The following is a 20,123-nucleotide window of genomic DNA, read 5'->3' on the forward strand; positions in this document are numbered from 1 at the left end:
TGGCCACAGTTCCCATAAATTATAACTTCTTGTAATCCTACTTGATTCTGCAGACATTTTCAGGTACAATATTAACTGGAAGTAAAGGTTTAGCCAATTAACCATAAAGCAGTGATATCTGTAGGCCAGTGTGGCCTCGCTCCTCTTTGAACCATTAGGGTGGTGGGTACAGAGACATAGCAGCTTGAGGAGCTATAACGTTGGGTCAGATGCAGGAAGAGAATGCCTTGAAGAGAGTTGGGAGGAGTATTCCTCATCCCTGCTGGTTTAAAGAATAGCACCAATGGAATTATATTGGGCACTAGCAGGCATACAGAAGAAATGATGTCCTGTTCTTGTCTCCACCTGGCATCCCATACTGTCTTGAGGCTAAAGGCCTCTGCTTAGTGCTTAAGGAATACTATTAGTGTTGGCATTCATGCCGGGGCTAGGCACATGGGTTGAGGAAGGCTCTCCATGCCCTCTTCTGTCCCTCATTGTACTGGCACAGGAATAGCTAGAATTTTGTTTGTTGTTTGTGTTACACGTGCACAATAGTTACTATAAATTCATCGGAGTTCAGTGTCATTCTATTGTGTAATTGGCTGCCTGTGTCTGCAGTAGAAGTACTAGCATTTCATTCTGTATCTTGGAAAACATTACTTTGAGACTTGAAAGTAGAATGAATATATTTTATTTTGCAGAAGAAATAAAATGCTGTCATTTATATATATTTTATTTTTGTGTGTTTATAGCAAACTTTCTTCCTACAATGACTGCTGTGCAGCTCTGGCAGCATGCTCCAGATGTTATGTCTTATTTTTAGCCCTTCTAAACAAACACCAAAAGAAGCAGGTCAGTATTTTCATCTCCTGCTTTTTATATTTTAATCCTCTTTGTCTCTGTTATTGTATGCATGTAAACCCATTTTCAGTGACCTACTTTCATGCACATTTACAAGATAATAATTTAAAACAGTTGACAGCATTTCTATATTAAGGAAATGGAATCATTTAGATTAAGAGGGCAACACAGAGGACAGACTGTTGATTAACTTGTCTATCCTTAGCGCATACATAAGCTATCCTTTGAATACTTATATTCTTCCCAAGGTTTTAAGTAGTAATGATGTTTTTTTAAAAGCAAGTGGTTTATCAAATATTAAAAGTTTTTCCATATTTAAAATTGCTTAACTTTGGGAGCCCCCACATTTCAATTATGGAAAAAGCTACAACTTCTTTTTATTAAATATCCAAACAAGCTCTCTAAGGGTACATCTACACTACGGTAAAAAACCCTGAGGCACTGAATCTCAGACCTTAAGCTCACATTGATTGGGCTGAGGGCTAAAAATTGCAGCATAGCTATTTGGGCTTGGGTTGGAGCCTGGGCTCTGGGACCCTCCTGCCTTGCAGGGTTTCAGAACCAAGGCCTCAGCCCAAGCCTGAACATCTACACTGATATTTTTAGCACCACAGTCAGTCCTCAAGCCTGAATCAACTGACCTGAGCCAGCTGCAGCCATACCATGGGTCTTTTATGACAACATAAACATACTCCCAAGTATGGATTCTTATTATGTCTGAAAAACATACAGTGCCTTCTACAAAGCAACACAAAATTGTTTGAAACATATAGCTAGAAATAAAAGTATTTGGGAATTTTCATATCTGAAAGATTGGCTAGAATTATGAGAGTATCCAGTTTATACGCTGTAATAAATAACTGGTTCGTAAGTAAGCACAAAATGTTTGTTGCCTGAGCACGCTGAGATTTTTAACCTGTCATATTTCTACTCTTAATAAATGGTTCTCATCCCATAGATCAGCTTTGTTTTTGAATGTTAAGCACCATCTCTTCTTTATCAAAATATCACTTAGTAAGCAAATTCACTGTTTGTTAAAGCAAGTTTATTACTGTGTTGTGATGATTTTGTGTATGTGTTCAGGGTAATTTTTCCTTACAATGATTCTTATACACCCACCCAGAGCTATTTGTACTAGTGTAGTGCTGACAGACCCCAGTCAAGACCGTGGTCATTGGGATCGAATCTGGGAACTCTGGAGCTGAATGCATGATCCTCTATAGCATAAGCTAAAAGCCACATGGCCCTTAGCTAAGGCTGTAGTGCAGATTCATTAATCTCTAAGTGGTCTTGGTGCCAGAGAGGGGCCAGAGCACCACATCTAGGAGGTATGTGGGTTACACTAAGTTACTGAAGGCCTGTGCTGGCAGAGAGGGGGTCTGAATGATCTAATAGATCACTTTCCTCTCTAATATTTTTAGTATTATAAACATTAGACCTGTGAGGGTGCATGCATGTTTTTGAGGTGCAGGTGGCATTACTACAATGTATAGCACTGAGAGTTAGTGGGTTTATATATCATCTTTTATCTGTTTAAAAGACAAACAAATCTCACAACCCAGCAAAAACTGTCTGTGGGAGGACGAGCAATGAGAGTACCAATGGATCAATCACAGTATTGCCAATCCCAAGCATTCAAAATAATGAGGCAGGCTTCAAAAAATCATAAGATTGTCTTAAACTTGTGTTGTTTTTTTTTAACATATTTTGTTTTTTGTTTCTTGGTTTCTGGGGCTCTAGCATATACCTGGATTGGAGTATCTAGCTTTTCTCTGCAACCCCTTAAGAGCTAGAATCTTACTTTAAAAAAAAAAAAGAGAGAAAGAAAGGTGAGAGTCATTCTCAAACAAGTAATCAAATACTTTCAAGGAGCTGTGACTTTAAGAAAAAACACCAAATGTTATGATGACTCGTGATTAAATATGTCAGAGCTGGAAATACCACAGTTATTGAGCTTGCTGAGCAGCTTCTCCTTATCACTTAACTGCTCTGAGAAGATAGGGAGGGTTAAGTTGCCAAGATTAACATAACTACATGTGTTGTCGTCTCACATAAGAAGGGAAATATGTGTGAGTTGGCAAGATAGATCTTCAGGGGTGGGCCGGGTTGCTCAACAGTCCCATTTTTAGACACATAACTGACCTGGCTCTCCTTGGTGCCTTCTCCACAGCTGTTTTTGGAGAGTGTTGGAGAGTCTTTGTTGGCTCTGTATCTCTCAAATGTCATGCATAATGAGCTGCCATGGATGCTTATCTTGGGACCCAATATCCTGTATGTTGTGCCATGTGTACTTTCCCCAAGCTCCCAGCTGTTTCTCACCTTTTCTTCAGAGCCATTTGGAAAGACAGATGAGCACAGTTCCTATGCTCAAGCTCCCCTAGCTCTTACATGTACTTCTTGAGCTGCAGCTATGTGAAGCATAGCTTCCTCCTCCTGCTGAGCTTGCTGATGATGGTGATGTCATTAGCCACAGGGAGGCACTCTTTTAAAACAGGAAGAAAGTATATAAATGGGGTGATGATTTCCATACAATGGTGTTTGTGTGTGTGTGGGTAAATATAATTAGAGACTAATCTTGATCTTACATATTTCCCTCTCCTCCCTTCCCTCCTCTCCCCCCTCCCAGTTGAAATTATTGGGTTGTCATTACGAATAGTTTCAGGTTGACCAAAATGGCATTTGTTAGTAAACAAAACTATACGTCCAAGAAAATCTGCCCAGGTCTAGTTTTAATACTCACTTTCTAGAGAGGCACTGTCACGGTTACCCGACTATCTGTCCCTGGACTCCTGACTGCTCTCTTTGCGTTCACTCCTCCAGATGACAGGGCTCCTCCTTTCACCTTTCTTGGAGTGGAATCTCACAATTCTCCCACTCTTAGACCAGATCCCTGGGCTACAGCGTCCTGTGAGTACTTAGCAGGGCTGACTGTGATCAGACCCTGCAGGTCTCTCCTTTAGGGATATGACCAGTGGTTAATGCACAGTGACCAGACACTTTCTCCAAATCAAGGTGTTGCTTAATTTTAACAGTAGGAACACAGCTCCCTGTAAGAGAGAGAGTGTTTGAACACTCAAAGCTGCTCATAGGCCTGTTTCACTTACTACCCCCTGAATGGTAACCAAGTAGTCCAACTTAGTCAGACCCCCCTGCAGGGTCTGTCTTGTTTCCCTCTGCTCTGTTCTGCTCGAGCAACTCCTGACAACTACTCCATCCCGGATCTCTAGAATCACTTTTTAACTGTTTAGTGTCCTTTTGATTTTAGGTTCCAGCCTTGGTAGCAGGGTTGGCTCTCGGTATGTTGCCGCCCCAAGCACGGTAGGCAGGCTGCCTTCGGCGGCTTGCCTACGGGAGGTCCCCGGTCCCGCGGATTCGGTGGCACACCTGTGGGAGGTATGCCGAAGCCACAGGACCAGCGGACCCTCCGCAGGCATACCGCCGAAGGCAACCTGCCTGCCGCCCTCGCAGAGACCAGCAGAGCGCCCCCCCGGCTTGCCGCCCCAGGCACGCGCTTGGCATGCTGGTGCCTGGAGCCGCCCCTGCTTGGTAGGACAACTGTGGAACTCTTAGCTGGAGCCTGTAAGTATAATCTTTACAGTTAAATACTCTGTCATGGCATCGGACTTTAAGGCCAGAGGAGACCACCAGATCATCTAGTCTGATCTCCTGGATATCACAGGCCACCAATATCACTCAGCACCCATACACTAAACCTAACAACCAAAATTAGACAAAAGTATAACAGTGCTCAGGAGATTCGATTATTATGTAGTATAGACAGAGAACAGAAGGGACTGAGGTGAACTAGTGCCCATGGCTTCACAATGGCAGGGAAATAATTAAGTCTTGCATCTTGGCAGGGGGTTAGATTAGATGACCCTTGCGGTCCCTTTCAACCCCATGATTCTAAGTAAGAGGTACTCAGGTAATTCTGGCAAGTGATCCACACCCACACACTGCAGCGGAAGGTGAACCCCCCTTCCCCACAGGTCACTGCCAATCTGGGGGGAAATTCCTTTCCATCCTTACACATGGTGCTCTGTTAGATCCTGAGTATGTGAGCAAGAACCAGCAAGCCAAGCATCTGAGAGGGAGAGACTGCCACGTCAGAACCCAAACTCTGGCCCTCCTTGTCCAATGTCCCTGTCCCTCCCGGTCTTGTCTCTTGATGTATTTGTCAGGAGCTGGCTTATCTGCACCCATTGTCTGGCCTTTCTGGCCGTTTTTCTAACCACCTGCTATTGAACTGAACTAACTTATGCATTCAACTCCCATTATGGCTACCCAGTACCTATTCCCTACGACAGACACCCATATAAAATATATAGTATTCCTAGATTAATACAAGCAGCCCCATGTTTTTCACAAGGGTTACTAATGCCACAGCTGAATTTATAAAAGTACCTATCCAATAACCGCAGACCATTATTGGCATCTCCTCTGCTATGAGACATCTCAATCTTACAAGATACTGATTTTTTTTTAAATCTGTTTCTGTTACTTTGTCTTCAGCTGTTGTTTTTTTCACTGATGAGTTTCAGTAGCTGTATATGGATTCTCTATTGTAAAAATTATTTTGGGTTAACGTAACTTTCTCTCCTTGATCCATACGTTTTGTCATTTTAGGCTTTTTGTTTAAGTGCCCTTTTTTAATACAGTAGTGACAGAGACCCTTCAAAAACAAAAATTTATGTTAAAACCCCACCATAGCACACCAGTTTAAAGAGTGATGATGGTGATTGGTCATTACAGAGCCAAGAACTCTTAAGATTTTCTCCTGGGGTGTGTGTGGATGTGTAAATATTATCCTAGAGATATAACAGATACAGTATGATAAATAACACGTTTGATTCTGTTGTATTATTAACTTTTGCTTGGAGAAAAGATCTTCCTGGGACAAATGTTCTGAAAAATCCCAAGGAAATTTTTATGGTGATTAATCTAAACAGCCACAGAGGGGCAGCCTTTCCCTACAGTATGATGGCTGATAATATGTCTGGCTAACGACATGCATAACTTCAGATATTTAAATTGTGATAATGTTTGTTTTTTCTCCAAAGAGATGTTGTAATAGAAAGATTCAGAATATATGCTTTAGACCAGGGATTCTCAGACTTTTTCTTTCTGACTGCCCCCTCCTCCCCTCCAACATTCTATAAAAACTCCATGGCCCACTTGTGCCACAACAGCTGTTTCTCTGCATATAAAAGCCGGGGCCAGTGTTAGGGGGGTAGCAATCAGGGCAGTTGCCTGGAGCCCATGACACAGAGGGTACTGCGAAGCTAAGGCCATGTCTACATCTAAAATTTTGCAGCGCTGGTTGTTACAGCTGTATTAGTACAGCTGTATAGGGCCAGCGCTGCAGAGTGGCCACACTTACAGCAACCAGCGCTGCAAGTGGTGTTAGATGTGGCCACACTGCAGCGCTGTTGGGCGGCTTTAAGGGGGGTTCCGGGAACGCGAGAGCAAACCGGGAAAGGAGACCAGCTTCGCCGCGGTTTGCTCTCGCGTTCTCGGAGCCACCCAGCAAACCGCAGGGAAGGAGACCTGCTTGCTCGGGGTTCCTGGAACGAGAGAGCAAACCGGGAAAGGAGACCAACTTCGCCGCGGTTTGCTCTCGCGTTCCCGGAGCCACCCAGCAAACCGCAGGGAAGGAGACCTGCTTGCTCGGGGTTCCGGGAACGAGAGAGCAAACCGGGAAAGGAGACCAGCTTCGCCGCGGTTTGCTCTCGCGTTCCCCGAACCACCCTGCAAACCGCAGGGAAGGAGACCTGCTTGCTCGGGGTTCCGGGAACGAGAGAGCAAACCGGGAAAGGAGACCAGCTTCGCCGCGGTTTGCTCTCACGTTCCCGGAGCCACCTAGCAAACCGCAGGGAAGGAGACCTGCTTGCTCGGGGTTCCGGGAACGAGAGAGCAAACCGGGAAAGGAGACCAGCTTCGCCGCGGTTTGCTCTCGCGTTCCCCGAACCACCCTGCAAACCGCAGGGAAGGAGACCTGCTTGCTCGGGGTTCCGGGAACGAGAGAGCAAACCGGGAAAGGAGACCAGCTTGTTTATCAGAGGCTTCCTCCTTCCACGGAGGTCAAGAAAAGCGCTGGTAAGTGTCTACATTGGATTATCAGCGCTGGATCACCAGCGCTGGATCCTCTACACCCGAGACAAAATGGGAGTACGGCCAGCGCTGCAAACAGGGAGTTGCAGCGCTGGTGGTGCCCTGCAGATGTGTACACCTTCAAAGTTGCAGCGCTGTAACTCCCTCACCAGCGCTGCAACTTTCTGATGTAGACAAGCCCTAAGTTGCTCAGGCTTCATTTTCAGCCCTGGGTGACGTGGCTTGGAGCCCAGGTTTCAGCCCTAGGTGCTGGAGCTTCAACTTTCAGCTCTGGGCCTCAGCAAGTGTAATGCTGGCCCTGCTTGGCAGATCCCCTGAAACCTGTTTGTGCCCCCAGACTCTTCCTGTTTGAGAACTACTGCTTTAGGCACATGACTGGCTTAGAATATGTAGTGCTCAAAGATACTATCCAAACTGTCTCACCAGCTGGTGTCACATTCCTACGTGTAATTCAGGTATAATGACTGGTAACCACTTTAACTAAGAGGGCCATACTATCGTTAGTAACTGCTGTAGCTAAGAGGGTGAATGCAGCTGTTGGAGTATTCGCAAAAATATAAGGGAAGTTGTCATAACATTTCTTCCCAGATCTGGACCTTAGCGTCCAAAATATGGGTGTTAGCATGAAAACCTCCAAGCTTAGTTACCAGCTTGGACCTGGTATCGCTGCCACCAGCTAAGAATTATACAGTGCCTAGCTCACTGTGGTCTCCCCAAAACCTTCCCTGGGGGACCCCCAGACTCAGATACCTTGAGTCTTACAACAAAGGGAAATAACCCCCTCCCCTTGTTTCCTTGGTACTTCCTCCCCAGCTCCCCTCCCTGGACGACCCTAGGAGATTCCCTGCTTCCAGTCCTGGAAACACAAGTACCGAGAGATCTAATCTCTCTTCCCCCTCACCCAGAGGGTATGCAATGTCAGGCTTAGTAAATCTAGCACAAAGAGATTTTCCCCTTGACTTCTTCCTCCCACCAATTCCCTGGTGAGCTGCAGACTCAATTCCCTGGAGTCCCCACTAAAGAAAAACTCCAACAGGTCTTAAAAAGAAAGCTTTATATAAAAAGAGTGAAAAAGGACATAATATATAGTCTCTGTATCAAGATGACAATATACAGGGTCAATTGCTTAAAGGGAAAAAATGAATAAACAGCCTTATCCAAAAAGAATACAATTCAAAACACTCCAGCAACTACACACATGTAAATACAAAAGAAAACGATATAAACTTATTGTCTTACTATCCTTGTACTTACAACTTGGAAACAGAAGATTAGAAAGCCAGGAGATAGAAAAATCACTCTCAGAGCCGAGAGGGTCAGACCCAAGACAAAGAACAAAGAACTCACACCCAAAACTTCCCTCCACCCAGATTTGAAAAAGTCTTGTTTCCTGGTTGGTCCTCTGGTCAGGTATTTCAGGTTCCCTTTGTTAACCCTTTACAGGTAAAAGAACATTAACCCTTAGCTATCTGTTTATGACAGAAGTGTATATGTACTCCTCTGTCTATGGTATTGGGGAGACCATTACTGGAGTACTGTGTCCGTACTTCAATAGGAATGCTGAAAAATTGGAATGGCTTCAGAAAAGAGCTACAAGAATTATTAGAGACCCGGAAAACATGCCTTGTAGTGAGAAGCTCAAGCTATTTAGTTCATTGAAGAGAAAGTTAAGAGAGAACTTGTCTGATAGTAGGCAACTCTAATCTAGCAGAAAAGGCATAATGAGAGCCAGTGATTGGAAATGGAAGTTAGACAAGTTCAGGCTAGAAATAAGGTGCACATTTTTAAGTGCCACAATTACGTTCATTTTGGGTCACTGATTATTTCTGGTTTTGTCCTTGAATTTTCATTTCTGGTATGTCACTTCAAGATGTGTCCTGAATGTGTGGGGAAAGTTCCCTCACAGCCTGACATGACTGCTGTTTGTTTGCCTTCTGGGCAGACTGTCAGGCCCACACTCATATCTTCTTTCAGAGAATACTTTGCAAAGCAGAAGGTCAGATTTATTAGTGCTGGCAAAGTGAAGAGTAAAATTACTTCAGGTGCCTAAAGTGAATCTGGTCAAATGGGGTCATAGATCCAGCAAATAAAATTTAAACAACTTGACCCGTGTCATTGGGGTGGGGGAAGCCCTTGTGATTGGCTGCTTCCCCACTTTCTGCCTTCTGGGGTATAAGTAGTCAGTCAGGGCTTCTGCAAGAACCAGCAAAGCTCTCCCCCCCCCTCCCCAGGAGCCAAAACCATTCCCACGGGAGGCGATGGGGGAGAAGAAAAATCCTATCATCTATAGGCAGCTCCATTCCTATTTGCCCATCTCCTCTGAGCAATGGGGCGGTTCCTCTGCCTCTCTCTCTCACTGAAACACCTGGCCTGAGAAGCGGGAGAGAGGACCCTGCTGCAGCCTCCACACCAGCCCTGGGAGAGATGGGGGGGTGAAGGAGCTGCAGGAAGAGCAGAGGTGAGGCTGAGTGTGGCAGAATTGATGTGGAGACTGGAGGGGGCGCAATTAATGGGCAACAGGCAGATATTATGTTGCTTTCATTTTTGTAGCATATTATAGACTGTCCACTTTTTTCAGACCACTTTGAGTTATTACTTGTATTGAAGGAGGGATTCACCCCTGTGGAGCACTGGCGGAATTACCACCACCCTCCATCAGGGTTTGTACTAGAAGAGGAAGAGCAAACTTAGTTTAAAGCCAGGAACACAATAGAGCCCTGTGGTGGAATCTGCGCTTTTGGCTTGATACATTTTTCCCCTCAGAGCCCGATACAGATATCCAACAAACCAAACCATGGGCTTAGTCTCATGTCTGGTGATAGCACATCACATACTGCAGATAGAAAAAAATTACTGGGTCACTTGATAAAACGTATTCAGGTCAAGATTATTGAGTCACTTGGCTTTCCCCTTTCTGCTTAATAAATCTGTACTTTTGAGGATCTTTTCATCATGAATTCCAGAGAAATGGCTTATGAAGTTTAGCATTATCAGTTATCTTTAACCACCAAATTCTAATATAGCTATTATTTTTAGTTTCTAATGTAAATCTCTCTAAAATACTGGAGGTCAGCAAATACAAATACTAACCTTCGTTGCAAGTGCAATGTAAGGGATAGACTTTTTTAGATTTAACTGGACAAAAATATTTGTCCATCTAAATGGACAAATGTGCATGACCATTATTGTCAGCAATTTCAAGATTAAGAGTTAATGAAGAGAATATGTACATTCTGCTTTGGCTCTTCCAAATGCGTGTACATATTTGGTACTAGTTCACAATTACATATGTGAAGGTGTTCTATCGTCTGTCTATTAAATTGAACAAGAAAGAACTCATGGTATTCAGTCATCCCTTCCTGGAACTTAGAGAAAAGGAACATAGTTTAAGAACATAAGAACGGCCATAGTGAGTCAGACCAATGGTCCATTTAGCCCAGTATCCAGTATTCCAACAGTGGCCACTGTTAAGTGCTTCAGAGGGAATGAACAGAACAGGTAACCATCAAGTGATCCAATCCCCTGTCGTCCACTCCCAGCTTCTGGCAAACAGAGGGTAGGGACACTCAGAGTATGGAGTTGCATCCCTGTCCATCTTGGCTTATAGTCATTGATGGATTTATCCTCCAGAAACTAATCTAGTTCTCTTTTGAACGCTGTTATAGTTTTGGTCTTCACAACATCCCCTGGCAATGAGTTCCCCAGGTTGACTGTGCATTATGTGAAGTAGTACGTCAAAGTACTTTTTGTTTGTTTTAAACCTGTTTCTTAATTTCATTGGGTGACCCCTAGTTCTTGTGCAATTTGTGAGAGTAAATAACATTCCAATCCAGAAAGCCTTTGACAAGGTCCCTCACCAAAGGCTCTTACGTAAATTAAGCTGTCATAGTATAAAAGGGAAGGTCCTTTCATGGATTGAGAACTGGCTAAAAGACAGGAAACAAAGGGTAGGAATTAATGGTAAATTCTCAGAATGGAGAGGGGTAACTAGTGGTGTTCCCCAAGGGTCAGTCCTAGGACCAATTCTATTCAATTTATTCATAAATGATCTGGAGAAAGGGGTAAACAGTGAGGTGGCAAAGTTTGTAGATGATACTAAACTACTCAAGATAGTTAAGACCAAAGCAGATTGTGAAGGACTTCAAAAAGATCTCACAAAACTAAGTGGTTGGGCAACAAAATGGCAAATGAAATTTAATGTGGATAAATGTAAAGTGATGCCCACTGGAAAAAATAACCCCAACTATACATACAATATGATGGGGGCTAATTTAGCTACAATGAGTCAGGAAAAAGATCTTGACGTCATCGTGGATAGTTCTCTGAAGATGTCCACACAGTGTGCAGAAGCAGTCAGAAAAGCAAACAAGATGTTAGGAATCATTAAAAAGGGGATAGAGAAAAAGACTGAGAATATATTATTGCCCTTATATAAATCCATGGTACTCCCACATCTTGAATACTGTGTACAGATGTGGTCTCCTCACCTCAGAAAAGATATTCTAGCACTAGAAAAGGTTCAGAAAAGGGCAACTAAAATGATTAGGGGTTTGGAGAGGGTCCCATATGAGGAAAGATTAAAGAGGCTAGGCCTCTTCAGCTTGGAAAAGAGGAGACTAAGGGGGGATATGATAGAGGTATATAAAATCATGAGTGATGTGGAGAAAGTGGATAAGGAAAAGTTATTTACTTATTCCCATAATACAAGAACTAGGGGTCATCAAATGAAATTAATAGGTAGCAGGTTTAAAACAAATAAAAGGAAGTTGTTCTTCACACAGCGCACAGTCAACTTGTGGAACTCCTTACCTGAGGAGGTTGTGAAGGCTGGGACTATAACAATGTTTAAAAGGGAACTGGATAAATTCATGGTGGCTAAGTCCGTAAATGGCTATTAGCCAGGAAGGGTAAAGAATGGTGTCCCTAGCCTCTGTTCATCAGAGGATGGAGATGGATGGCAGGAGAGAGATCACTTGATCATTGCCTGTTAGGTTAACTCCCTCTGGGGCACCTGGCATTGGCCACTGTCGGTAGACAGATACTGGGCTAGATAGACCTTTGGTCTGACCCTGTACGGCCGTTCTTATGTTCTTATGTTATGTTCTTTCTTATTAACTTTCTCCAAACCATTCATGATTTTACAGACTTCTATCATATTCCCCCCTTAGTCCTCTCTTTTCCAAGCTGAGAAGTCCTAGTCTTCTGGAATTTTTGGAATTCATTTATACAAATAATTTTATTTGGCATCAAATATAGCCTGCAAATCAGATTTGGGTTCATTTTAGGGACAGGATCCAAATTCTTAAGAAGAAATAGGTCACCCATCCTTAGTCTCGCTCCTAACAGAGATCAAATAGTTTGTCAAATCAATAGCTTTGAAAAACCTGTTCAATTTAAAAAGAGTGCTTCAATACACACAGAAATTATAGTGTTCTTCTGTCTTCAGTACTAAATCTGTGTGTGCTAGTTTCAAAAGGTATGTCTTACCTGTCGAAACCTATGTTTAGAGTCCTGTGAATCCACAGATGTCTGCTTTATATCTGCAGGAATCTGCATCCGCAGATGCAGATGTGGTTGTATTATTCACCATCCTTGCAGATCACGGATTAGATGTGGATCCAAATTTTTGTATCCATGTAGGGCTCTACCTGTGTAGTACAAATCAACCTGATAAATACTTATGTATTTAGTTTATTTGCAAATATGCCTGAAATGCTTGCATGCTTTCTCAGTAAATATTCCAAATGTTTGGCTATATGCTAGTGCCATCTACTGCTGATTTTTTTCAGATGTGCAAATATCCCATGTGTCTATGTACTATGTTCTTGTAACTGCTTTCAAAGTGACATTCATCTCTAACTCCATTTATGGCTGTCTGAACAGTGGTTTTTGGTTTCACATTATTCAGCTTAGTTGTGCATATGGCATGCACATTTTTGAAAATTTAGCCAAAAATACATAAAAATATAGCCTGTAATTTCTGTAGTATAAAGTCACAGCTGCATTTTTTTGTATTTGATTGTTATTTAAACTCTGTCAGTGGATAATAATGAAACTTCTGTAATACTTTTTAAAACAGGATGTGCTATGCTAAAAAGAAATAATATTTTGTAGATTTGTTTCATAGTCTGTAGGTGGAAAACATAGCTGAGATCACACTTCTCAAAATATCAGTTAAATTGATTGCTTTACAGTACCTGTCTATCTATTCCCTGGTTGGCTGGGGCGGTTGCTAAGCTGGTAATGTTTTAACCAAAATTAGAAAGTCAAAATAAAGTAAGTTAAACTAGACCGCCTTCTTTTTTCACTTCTCTCTTCTGATTCATCGACTGTTTGTTGTTTCAAATTCTTTGTAGCCTTTGTGAGAAGGCTTCCATTGGGGATTGTGGTGGTTTATAGACGGTTACATATAAACTTTTTTATTTTATAAGTATCTTGTGTTGGTGACATTCAGATGTTTGCAAAATAATAATAGTGGGAGCAATGCCATAGAGAGTCGTACAGTGTCTAGCCCAAAGTAGGGGAGAGAGACTAGAGGTCACTCGATGAGCCCCCCTGCCTGGCAAGTTCATTAGTAGTTGTGATGAACTCTGAAGATTATCTTCTTGTCTTTGGACATAGGTGTATCTCTCTGTGATGCAAGGCCTTGTGGGAGTGGCTCAAAAGAGGAGAAATTATTAGTGGAGGAATATATGATCCACAGAGAAATTTTTGCAGTTTAATCAATCAAATTTTAATACATGTACAGTAACAAGTTGCCATTCTTTGAATGTCTCTTGATAAAGTATGGGATTTATTCCTTGGGGGATTCCAGTATCTGAATGGGACTTCTGTATTTCAAGAAAAACAACATGTAGGGTGTTTGCCAAAGCCCTGGTTTAGTGCAAGTACAGTCATTTAACAGTTAGGGGTAGACTAATTATGCTACACTCAGGGGATTGCTACTTCTTTCCCTGTACTGTTGAAACAGAGCCAGTACTTGGACTTTCAGTTTTGGAAACTAGCCAGGTTTTGATGGGGGTAGAGACAGTTTTTTGAGTAATTTCATCTTTGGGAGAGAAAACAAGGAGAATTCTGAAAGCTAAACAAGCCCATACTGTTGAATTAAAAGCCATTGGGAGTCAGGAGTAATGTTTTGGGATGACAGCTGAGTCAGTCAGCTCCTGCATCACACAAATTGCTGTATCCCCATGGTGGTCAAAATGAAGGCAATAAGAGAGATTTAATATTAAGATTGGGAGGTTGGTGATATGGCAGACTCGACGTTTTTCACTGGGCTCTTGATTTCCCCAACACACTTTATTTAAACGAGTAATGCCAGGAGGATATAAACCTTTATATATACCATCTGAACAGAATTCTCATTGTTGGGTTTGTGCTTCCTAGTGGAAATCTTGTGACATCTCCATTGCTTTAAAATCTTTGTCTTTCTAGGGCAGCAGTAGCAGGGTAGAATGCGTTTGAGGCTCTATTGGCCATCAGAGCAACCCTGTGCTTATTTGGGAGACTGATTAAACCCCAGTTACATAACTAGAATATCCATCTGAAATGTTCTCCTATTATCCTGTTGGGTTGTTGGTCATTTGATAGAAATAGACTACTTCTATTTAGGAGACCCCCACAATTAATAACCTCTATGGTACTAGAACTCTGTGCCTTTTGTTAATTTTTTTTTAAATCTCCTCCCTAAACTGGGTAATCAAATGCAGCATCAAAGATTATTTCCTTTTTTGCTGTATTTAGTGTTCCTCCATTTGCAGTGGAACTGCTTTTAACTGAATTGTGAAATAAATGAAATGCTAATGGTTTTTCAAATCACTAGCAACTTCAACTTTTCTCTCGGTGTAACATAGTTTGTTTATTTTATTGCAGGATTTAGTTGTCCGTGTTGTTTTCATTCTTGGCAATTTAACAGCGAAGAACAACCAGGCCCGTGAACAATTTTTTAAAGAGAAAGGAAGTGCTGACACCCTGATATCATTATTCCAAACGTACAATGAATTTGATTTGAATACAAAAAAAGAGAAACATGAAGGAGAAGAAAATAAATCAAAACAAAAGCATCCTTCAGAAGCAGAAGATGTCCTTATCAAACTGATAAGAGTGCTCGCCAATCTCTCCATTCATCCTAATGTTGGTGCTGTTCTGGCAGCTAACCATCACATTGTGGCATTGCTTATTACTGTGCTAGGTAAGGTTTGCATATGATGTTTGTTTTTTCATATATTATTTTCGTTCAGTCTGTCAGGCAGATACAGTACTTCATTACTTCAGCTTAAATCTGCCATGTTGTGGAAGTATGAAAATCAATCTGCTAATTCATACGAAACTTTACAGCATCTTTCCTGCAAGGCATTCAAAGGAGTGTCGTGCATTGATAGGATTTATAGATCAGATTCTTAAGAATAATCCAGACTACGCAAAAAGATTGGCAAACTGGGGGAATTTTCTTTTGAACATCTCAGACTGAAAACTCGTATAGTGAGATTGCCTTCTTGCCTCCTCCCTAAATAAGAAGAGGATTTTTTTTAAACAAAAAGTTTGTAATTAAGGCCCTGTTTCTGCAAGCACATTCTGCTTGGTTCTGCCTTGGTACAGCAGACACGATCTGCAAAACTTACATGCCAGTATATTTTAAACACTATTATCCAAATCAAGGGAAGTTCTGTATATGAAGAACTTGGAGGATGGAGCTTTTATTGGTATTTCTGAGCTACTTGCTGCTGCTAGCAGCTATAACTCATCTCGCTGAAAAATGGAATAATTTGGCATACTAGCAGCATTGATGGCTGGAACTATAAATTGTTTCCATCCTGATTTTATATAGGTTTAAGAGCAAGAACAATTTCAACAGTGCCAGCATTCACAAAGTCTTTGTTACCAGTTTTTGTTTGTTTGTAATAGTATTAGGGTATGCTGTGGCTGCAGTACAGATACACTTAGAATGGGGGCAGCTACCAAGTAGCCTTCAGACTAAATGCAATCCTGCTTTGCCACTCCCTATTACAATAGTACCTCAGAGTTATGACCATCAGAGTTACAAACTGACTGGTCAAACACACACCTCATTTGGAACTGGAAGTACGCAATCACACAGCAGCTGAGACAGAAGGGAAAAAAAAGAAATACAGTACAGTACTGTGTTAAACCTAAACTACTAAAAAAATGAAGGGAAAGTTTGTTGGGGGGAGGGGAGGGTTTGACAAGATAAGCAAACTGTTTCACTGCTTGTTTCATTTAAATTAAGATGATTAAAAGCAGCATTTTTCATCTGCATTCCAAAGTTTCAAAGCTGTATTAAATCAATGCTTATTGTAAACTTTTGAAAGAACAACCATAACGTTTTGTTCAGAGTTACAAACATTTCAGAGTTATGAAACAACCTCTGTTCCCGAGGTGTTCATAACTCTGAGGTTCTACTGTACTACAGAAGTGCAGGCCTCAGAGTCCACAGCCCCTAATATTTTTCATTAATCCTTTTTTTCCAGCTCTATCTAGCAGACAGTGGTTTATCTTGGGCACAGCAATCTGCTTCACTTCCTTCAAATTACTTGTAATCCCCCATAGTCCAGGCAGATTACCAATATAACTCTTGTTTAAGCAGAGTTAGGGTGCCACAACAATACAGGCTGTGAATTAATTTTGTTGAGCTGTAATCAATGTTCTAGGGTAAGACTGATGTGTGTATATATATTTTTAAAATATCAGAATACAAGTCAGTTGATGACTGTGAGGAGCTGGTGATCAACGCTGCTGCAACAATTAACAATTTATCCTACTACAAAGTGAGGAATTCTGTAATCGAAGACAAGAAGCTGCACATTGCAGAGTGTAAGGTTTTTAAAAATCCAATTCCTTCTATATGTCTTTTAGAATATCTGGGTAAGATGTGTATTTTGATTGTTAGGGCAATGTGGAAAAGAGTCATTAAAAATATTTTGTGATTTACTGTAGGAATTGCGTAGAGCCAATTTTTTCCCCTAACCAAAGGGAATCCCTGCATGCATCCAATGCCAGACCCTCATATTTAGAACTCTGTGAAATCATTTCAGTGTTGGCAAAAACAGCCTTTCTCCCCAAAAAAATTCACGTACTCACCAGATTGTTTTCTGTTGTGCAATTTTCGGTAGAGTTGTTCAAAACTTCAATATCTAAAATGTGAAAATAGTATTATGGGGTTGTTGCATGTGTTTTTGACTCCAGTTCAGATTTGCTCAATTTACAAGTAAAAAGTTTTAAAAGATCAAACCAGCAGCCCTGGAAATTTGATGATAATGAAGTAGTTGTGGTGCCTGGATGCTGCTTCTGAGACTGGGGCTTCTCTGTGCTAGATACTGCACAACAGTAAGAGTCCCATACAGTCTAAACAAACAAAGGGTAAAAGGAGAGGCTCAGAGATTGGAAGTGTCTTACCCAAGGCTACACAGCAGATCGATGACAGAACCAGGAACTGGAACCCATGTCTCCTGACTTTCAGCCCAGTGCCCTCTCTGCTAGCCCATGTTTCCTCTTTAGCAGGGCCGGCTCCAGCTTTTTTGCCGCCCCAAGCAGCAAAGCAAAAAAAAAAAAAATGATAAAGCTGACCAGCGGCACTTCGGCGGCAGCTCAATCATGCCACTCCATTCGTCGTTGGCAGGTCCTTCACTCTCTCTCTTTCTCTTCAGTGGCAGCTCAAAGAGGGACTGAGGGACCCGGTGCCGAATTGCCGCCCTAAGCGCCTGCTTCCTTTGCTGGTGCCTGGAACTGGCCCTGCTCTCTAGGTAGCAATGGTGACTGTTTTATGAGCCAGAATGGGATCCATCTCTTTCCCCTAGAGCTGTAAAGGCTCTCGGTGCTAACAGGAGAAAAAAATTAGTAAATTTGTAACTAACATAAGCAGACATGACTGACTGTATATAGGGAGCAGATCTGGGAAGTAAGATGTCATTTTTACCATGGCTGCACTAGGCAATGCTTCCTTGTGTTTTTTGTTATAGCGGATGAGGCTTTAAGACCTTTCTCTCATCTTTTTAAGAGTATTTTGCTTTTCAGTATGAAATGCAGTTCTACAAGTTTGCCGATCAAATGGATTTGCAGAAGTGTAGAAAACTGTTCAGTGGTGAAAATCCAAGTTTAGAAATAGCCTAGGGCCAATGCCACCTAATAACTATTGGCCAGGAGCCAAATTCCAACTCTGAGACCACACCACAGGCTGTATCAGTTATTGTCAGCCTGTGTTGTCAGTCTCATCACCATTGTTGTGAGTAGCTACCGGTGTGATGCTCTGCTCTTGTTCGAAGATGATAACAGTTGGCTGTGAGCATGTTCCCTCTGTGTGCTGCCCTGGCTCTGCGCAGATAGCTGACACAGCAAACCCCGAGAGAACCCCCAAAGACCACAGACTCTAGTAAGGTACAGAGGAACCTGAGCTAGGTTTATTGTCAGACGAAGCACAGTAATACTTTCCTATAAACTCTACATGACATACTATGAATGTGTGCCCCCTGGCAATGGACTGGCTCAGTCAGTGGCAGGACTTTCTACTGCCCCCTAGGCCAGACAAAGATACGCACTCTGGGACTTACTTTTATACAGTTACAGGACAGATTACTCATCCCTACTGACGTACTGAAGTACAGCTCCTTGGCTCATTAGGGTGCTGTCTCCCCTTTGATCATGTTGTTCCAGACATGTCTATCCATCATGCTGTCCTGTGTTCAAGATGCACCCACCTGTTCCTTGTTATGTCTATGGAGTGTTCTTGTATCGGGCTGTCTAGGTGCCATCTTGGCACAAGTTCCTCTTGTTAGCACATATATGTGTGAATGCACCTGCTTCCAACAACCCTGTTCTTGCCAACTTCTGTGGGCAAGGCCTGTCTCTGGCTCACAGCCCAGCTTTTGCTTAGCAATGCCTGGAAGTACTTTGGTTCAGGCTTCAGGCCTCAGACTAGGCCTCTGACACAAGAGTTTATATTTCAGGGCCTCATCTTACTACAACCATCTCTGCCACTACCCACATTCCTCTCTTCCCTTCATTTCACTGTTTGAACTAAGTAATTTGTAGGAGAGGTTGAGCCCTTGTAGCAGGAGGGCCTGACAGTTGCTTACCCCAGGAAACATGTTGAGAAATACCTGCTGTGTGATGCTGTCAGGTGCGCTCCAAAGACAAAAAATGTATCACTTAAGAAGGCTGAGCCACAGTTACATAATCTCTGGTATAAAAACATCCAAAGGAAGGATGTGAATGAAACCAAACTATTCTCACTCTCCTCTGTCAAGAAAGAAAGGAAGTGTGGAAGGTTCTCACTGGCGTACTCCCTTACATGAAGAGGGGCGGGTTTCAGTGCTTCCCTCTTTCACTGCAGAAGATTCCCGTGAATGCTGATGAATGGTGGCTCCTGTAGCAGTCTTGACTGTGCACTGAAAACTAACAGGGCAATTCATGACTCCTAGGCAATGCTGAAGACCAGTTTGTTTCTGTTGGAAAATATAGTGATGTCATGTGAGCTACTCACGTAAAACTGCTGAACAGGAAGCAGCCAGCAGAAAAAGCTTTCAGACTAGTTGCAGTGTTCATCATTGCCAGTTAGGACAAATCTGCTTGTTATTTCACTGGCCGTAGTGAGCACAAGAAAGAGGGTTGTGGACCTCAAGTAGTCTGTGAGCTACATGAGTTTCCAAGTGCTTGGCCTTTAGGGGGAACTTAAAAGAACTTTCTGAATATTTATTTTAATAAACTCATGATGTATATACTTAAAAAGCATGGACAAGTTGCCAGAGGAGATGGGACAAGAGTTTCTTGCTATGGTGGTTGAGGGAAAGATGGTGTCCAGGATCTTGCTTCAGGCTGCATTAGATGCTGTGGATTCTGCGACTAAAGCCATGGTGTCGGCCATCACAGTGCACAGATGTTAATGACTCCAATCATCAGATCTTTCTCAAGAGGTCTAACAAGCCATCCAGGACCTGGCTTTTGAGGGACTGATGCTTGTTTCGCAGCAGACCAACTACAAGCTACATAGCCTCAAAGACTCTAGCAGTTCACTTAAGTCTATGGAAACCTTTTACTGGGTATATTTGCCTGTCTGAATGGAAAAGATTCTCTGTCTGGTCCCAGCAAAAAGGGATTTCCCCAATCTGGGCTCCGAGTGAGCATGTGCTAGACTTTTGTTATACTTGAAACAGCAA

The 20,123-nt window shown here is 42.3% G+C and overlaps 1 protein-coding gene across 1 annotated transcript in view; it reads left to right on the forward strand.

The window, feature by feature from the left end:
• ARMC2 (armadillo repeat containing 2) overlaps positions 1–20,123 on the forward strand; it is a 137,803-nt gene that overhangs the window by 83,839 nt on the left and 33,841 nt on the right. The window contains exons 12-14 of the mRNA XM_030556072.1: positions 735–834; positions 14,827–15,145; positions 16,663–16,785. Of these exons, the coding sequence (XP_030411932.1) occupies positions 735–834; positions 14,827–15,145; positions 16,663–16,785 (542 nt within the window). The remainder of the gene's footprint in view (positions 1–734; positions 835–14,826; positions 15,146–16,662; positions 16,786–20,123) is intronic.

This window comes from Gopherus evgoodei, chromosome 3, assembly GCF_007399415.2.
Source record: "Gopherus evgoodei ecotype Sinaloan lineage chromosome 3, rGopEvg1_v1.p, whole genome shotgun sequence".
Taxonomy (NCBI): Eukaryota; Metazoa; Chordata; order Testudines; family Testudinidae; genus Gopherus; species Gopherus evgoodei.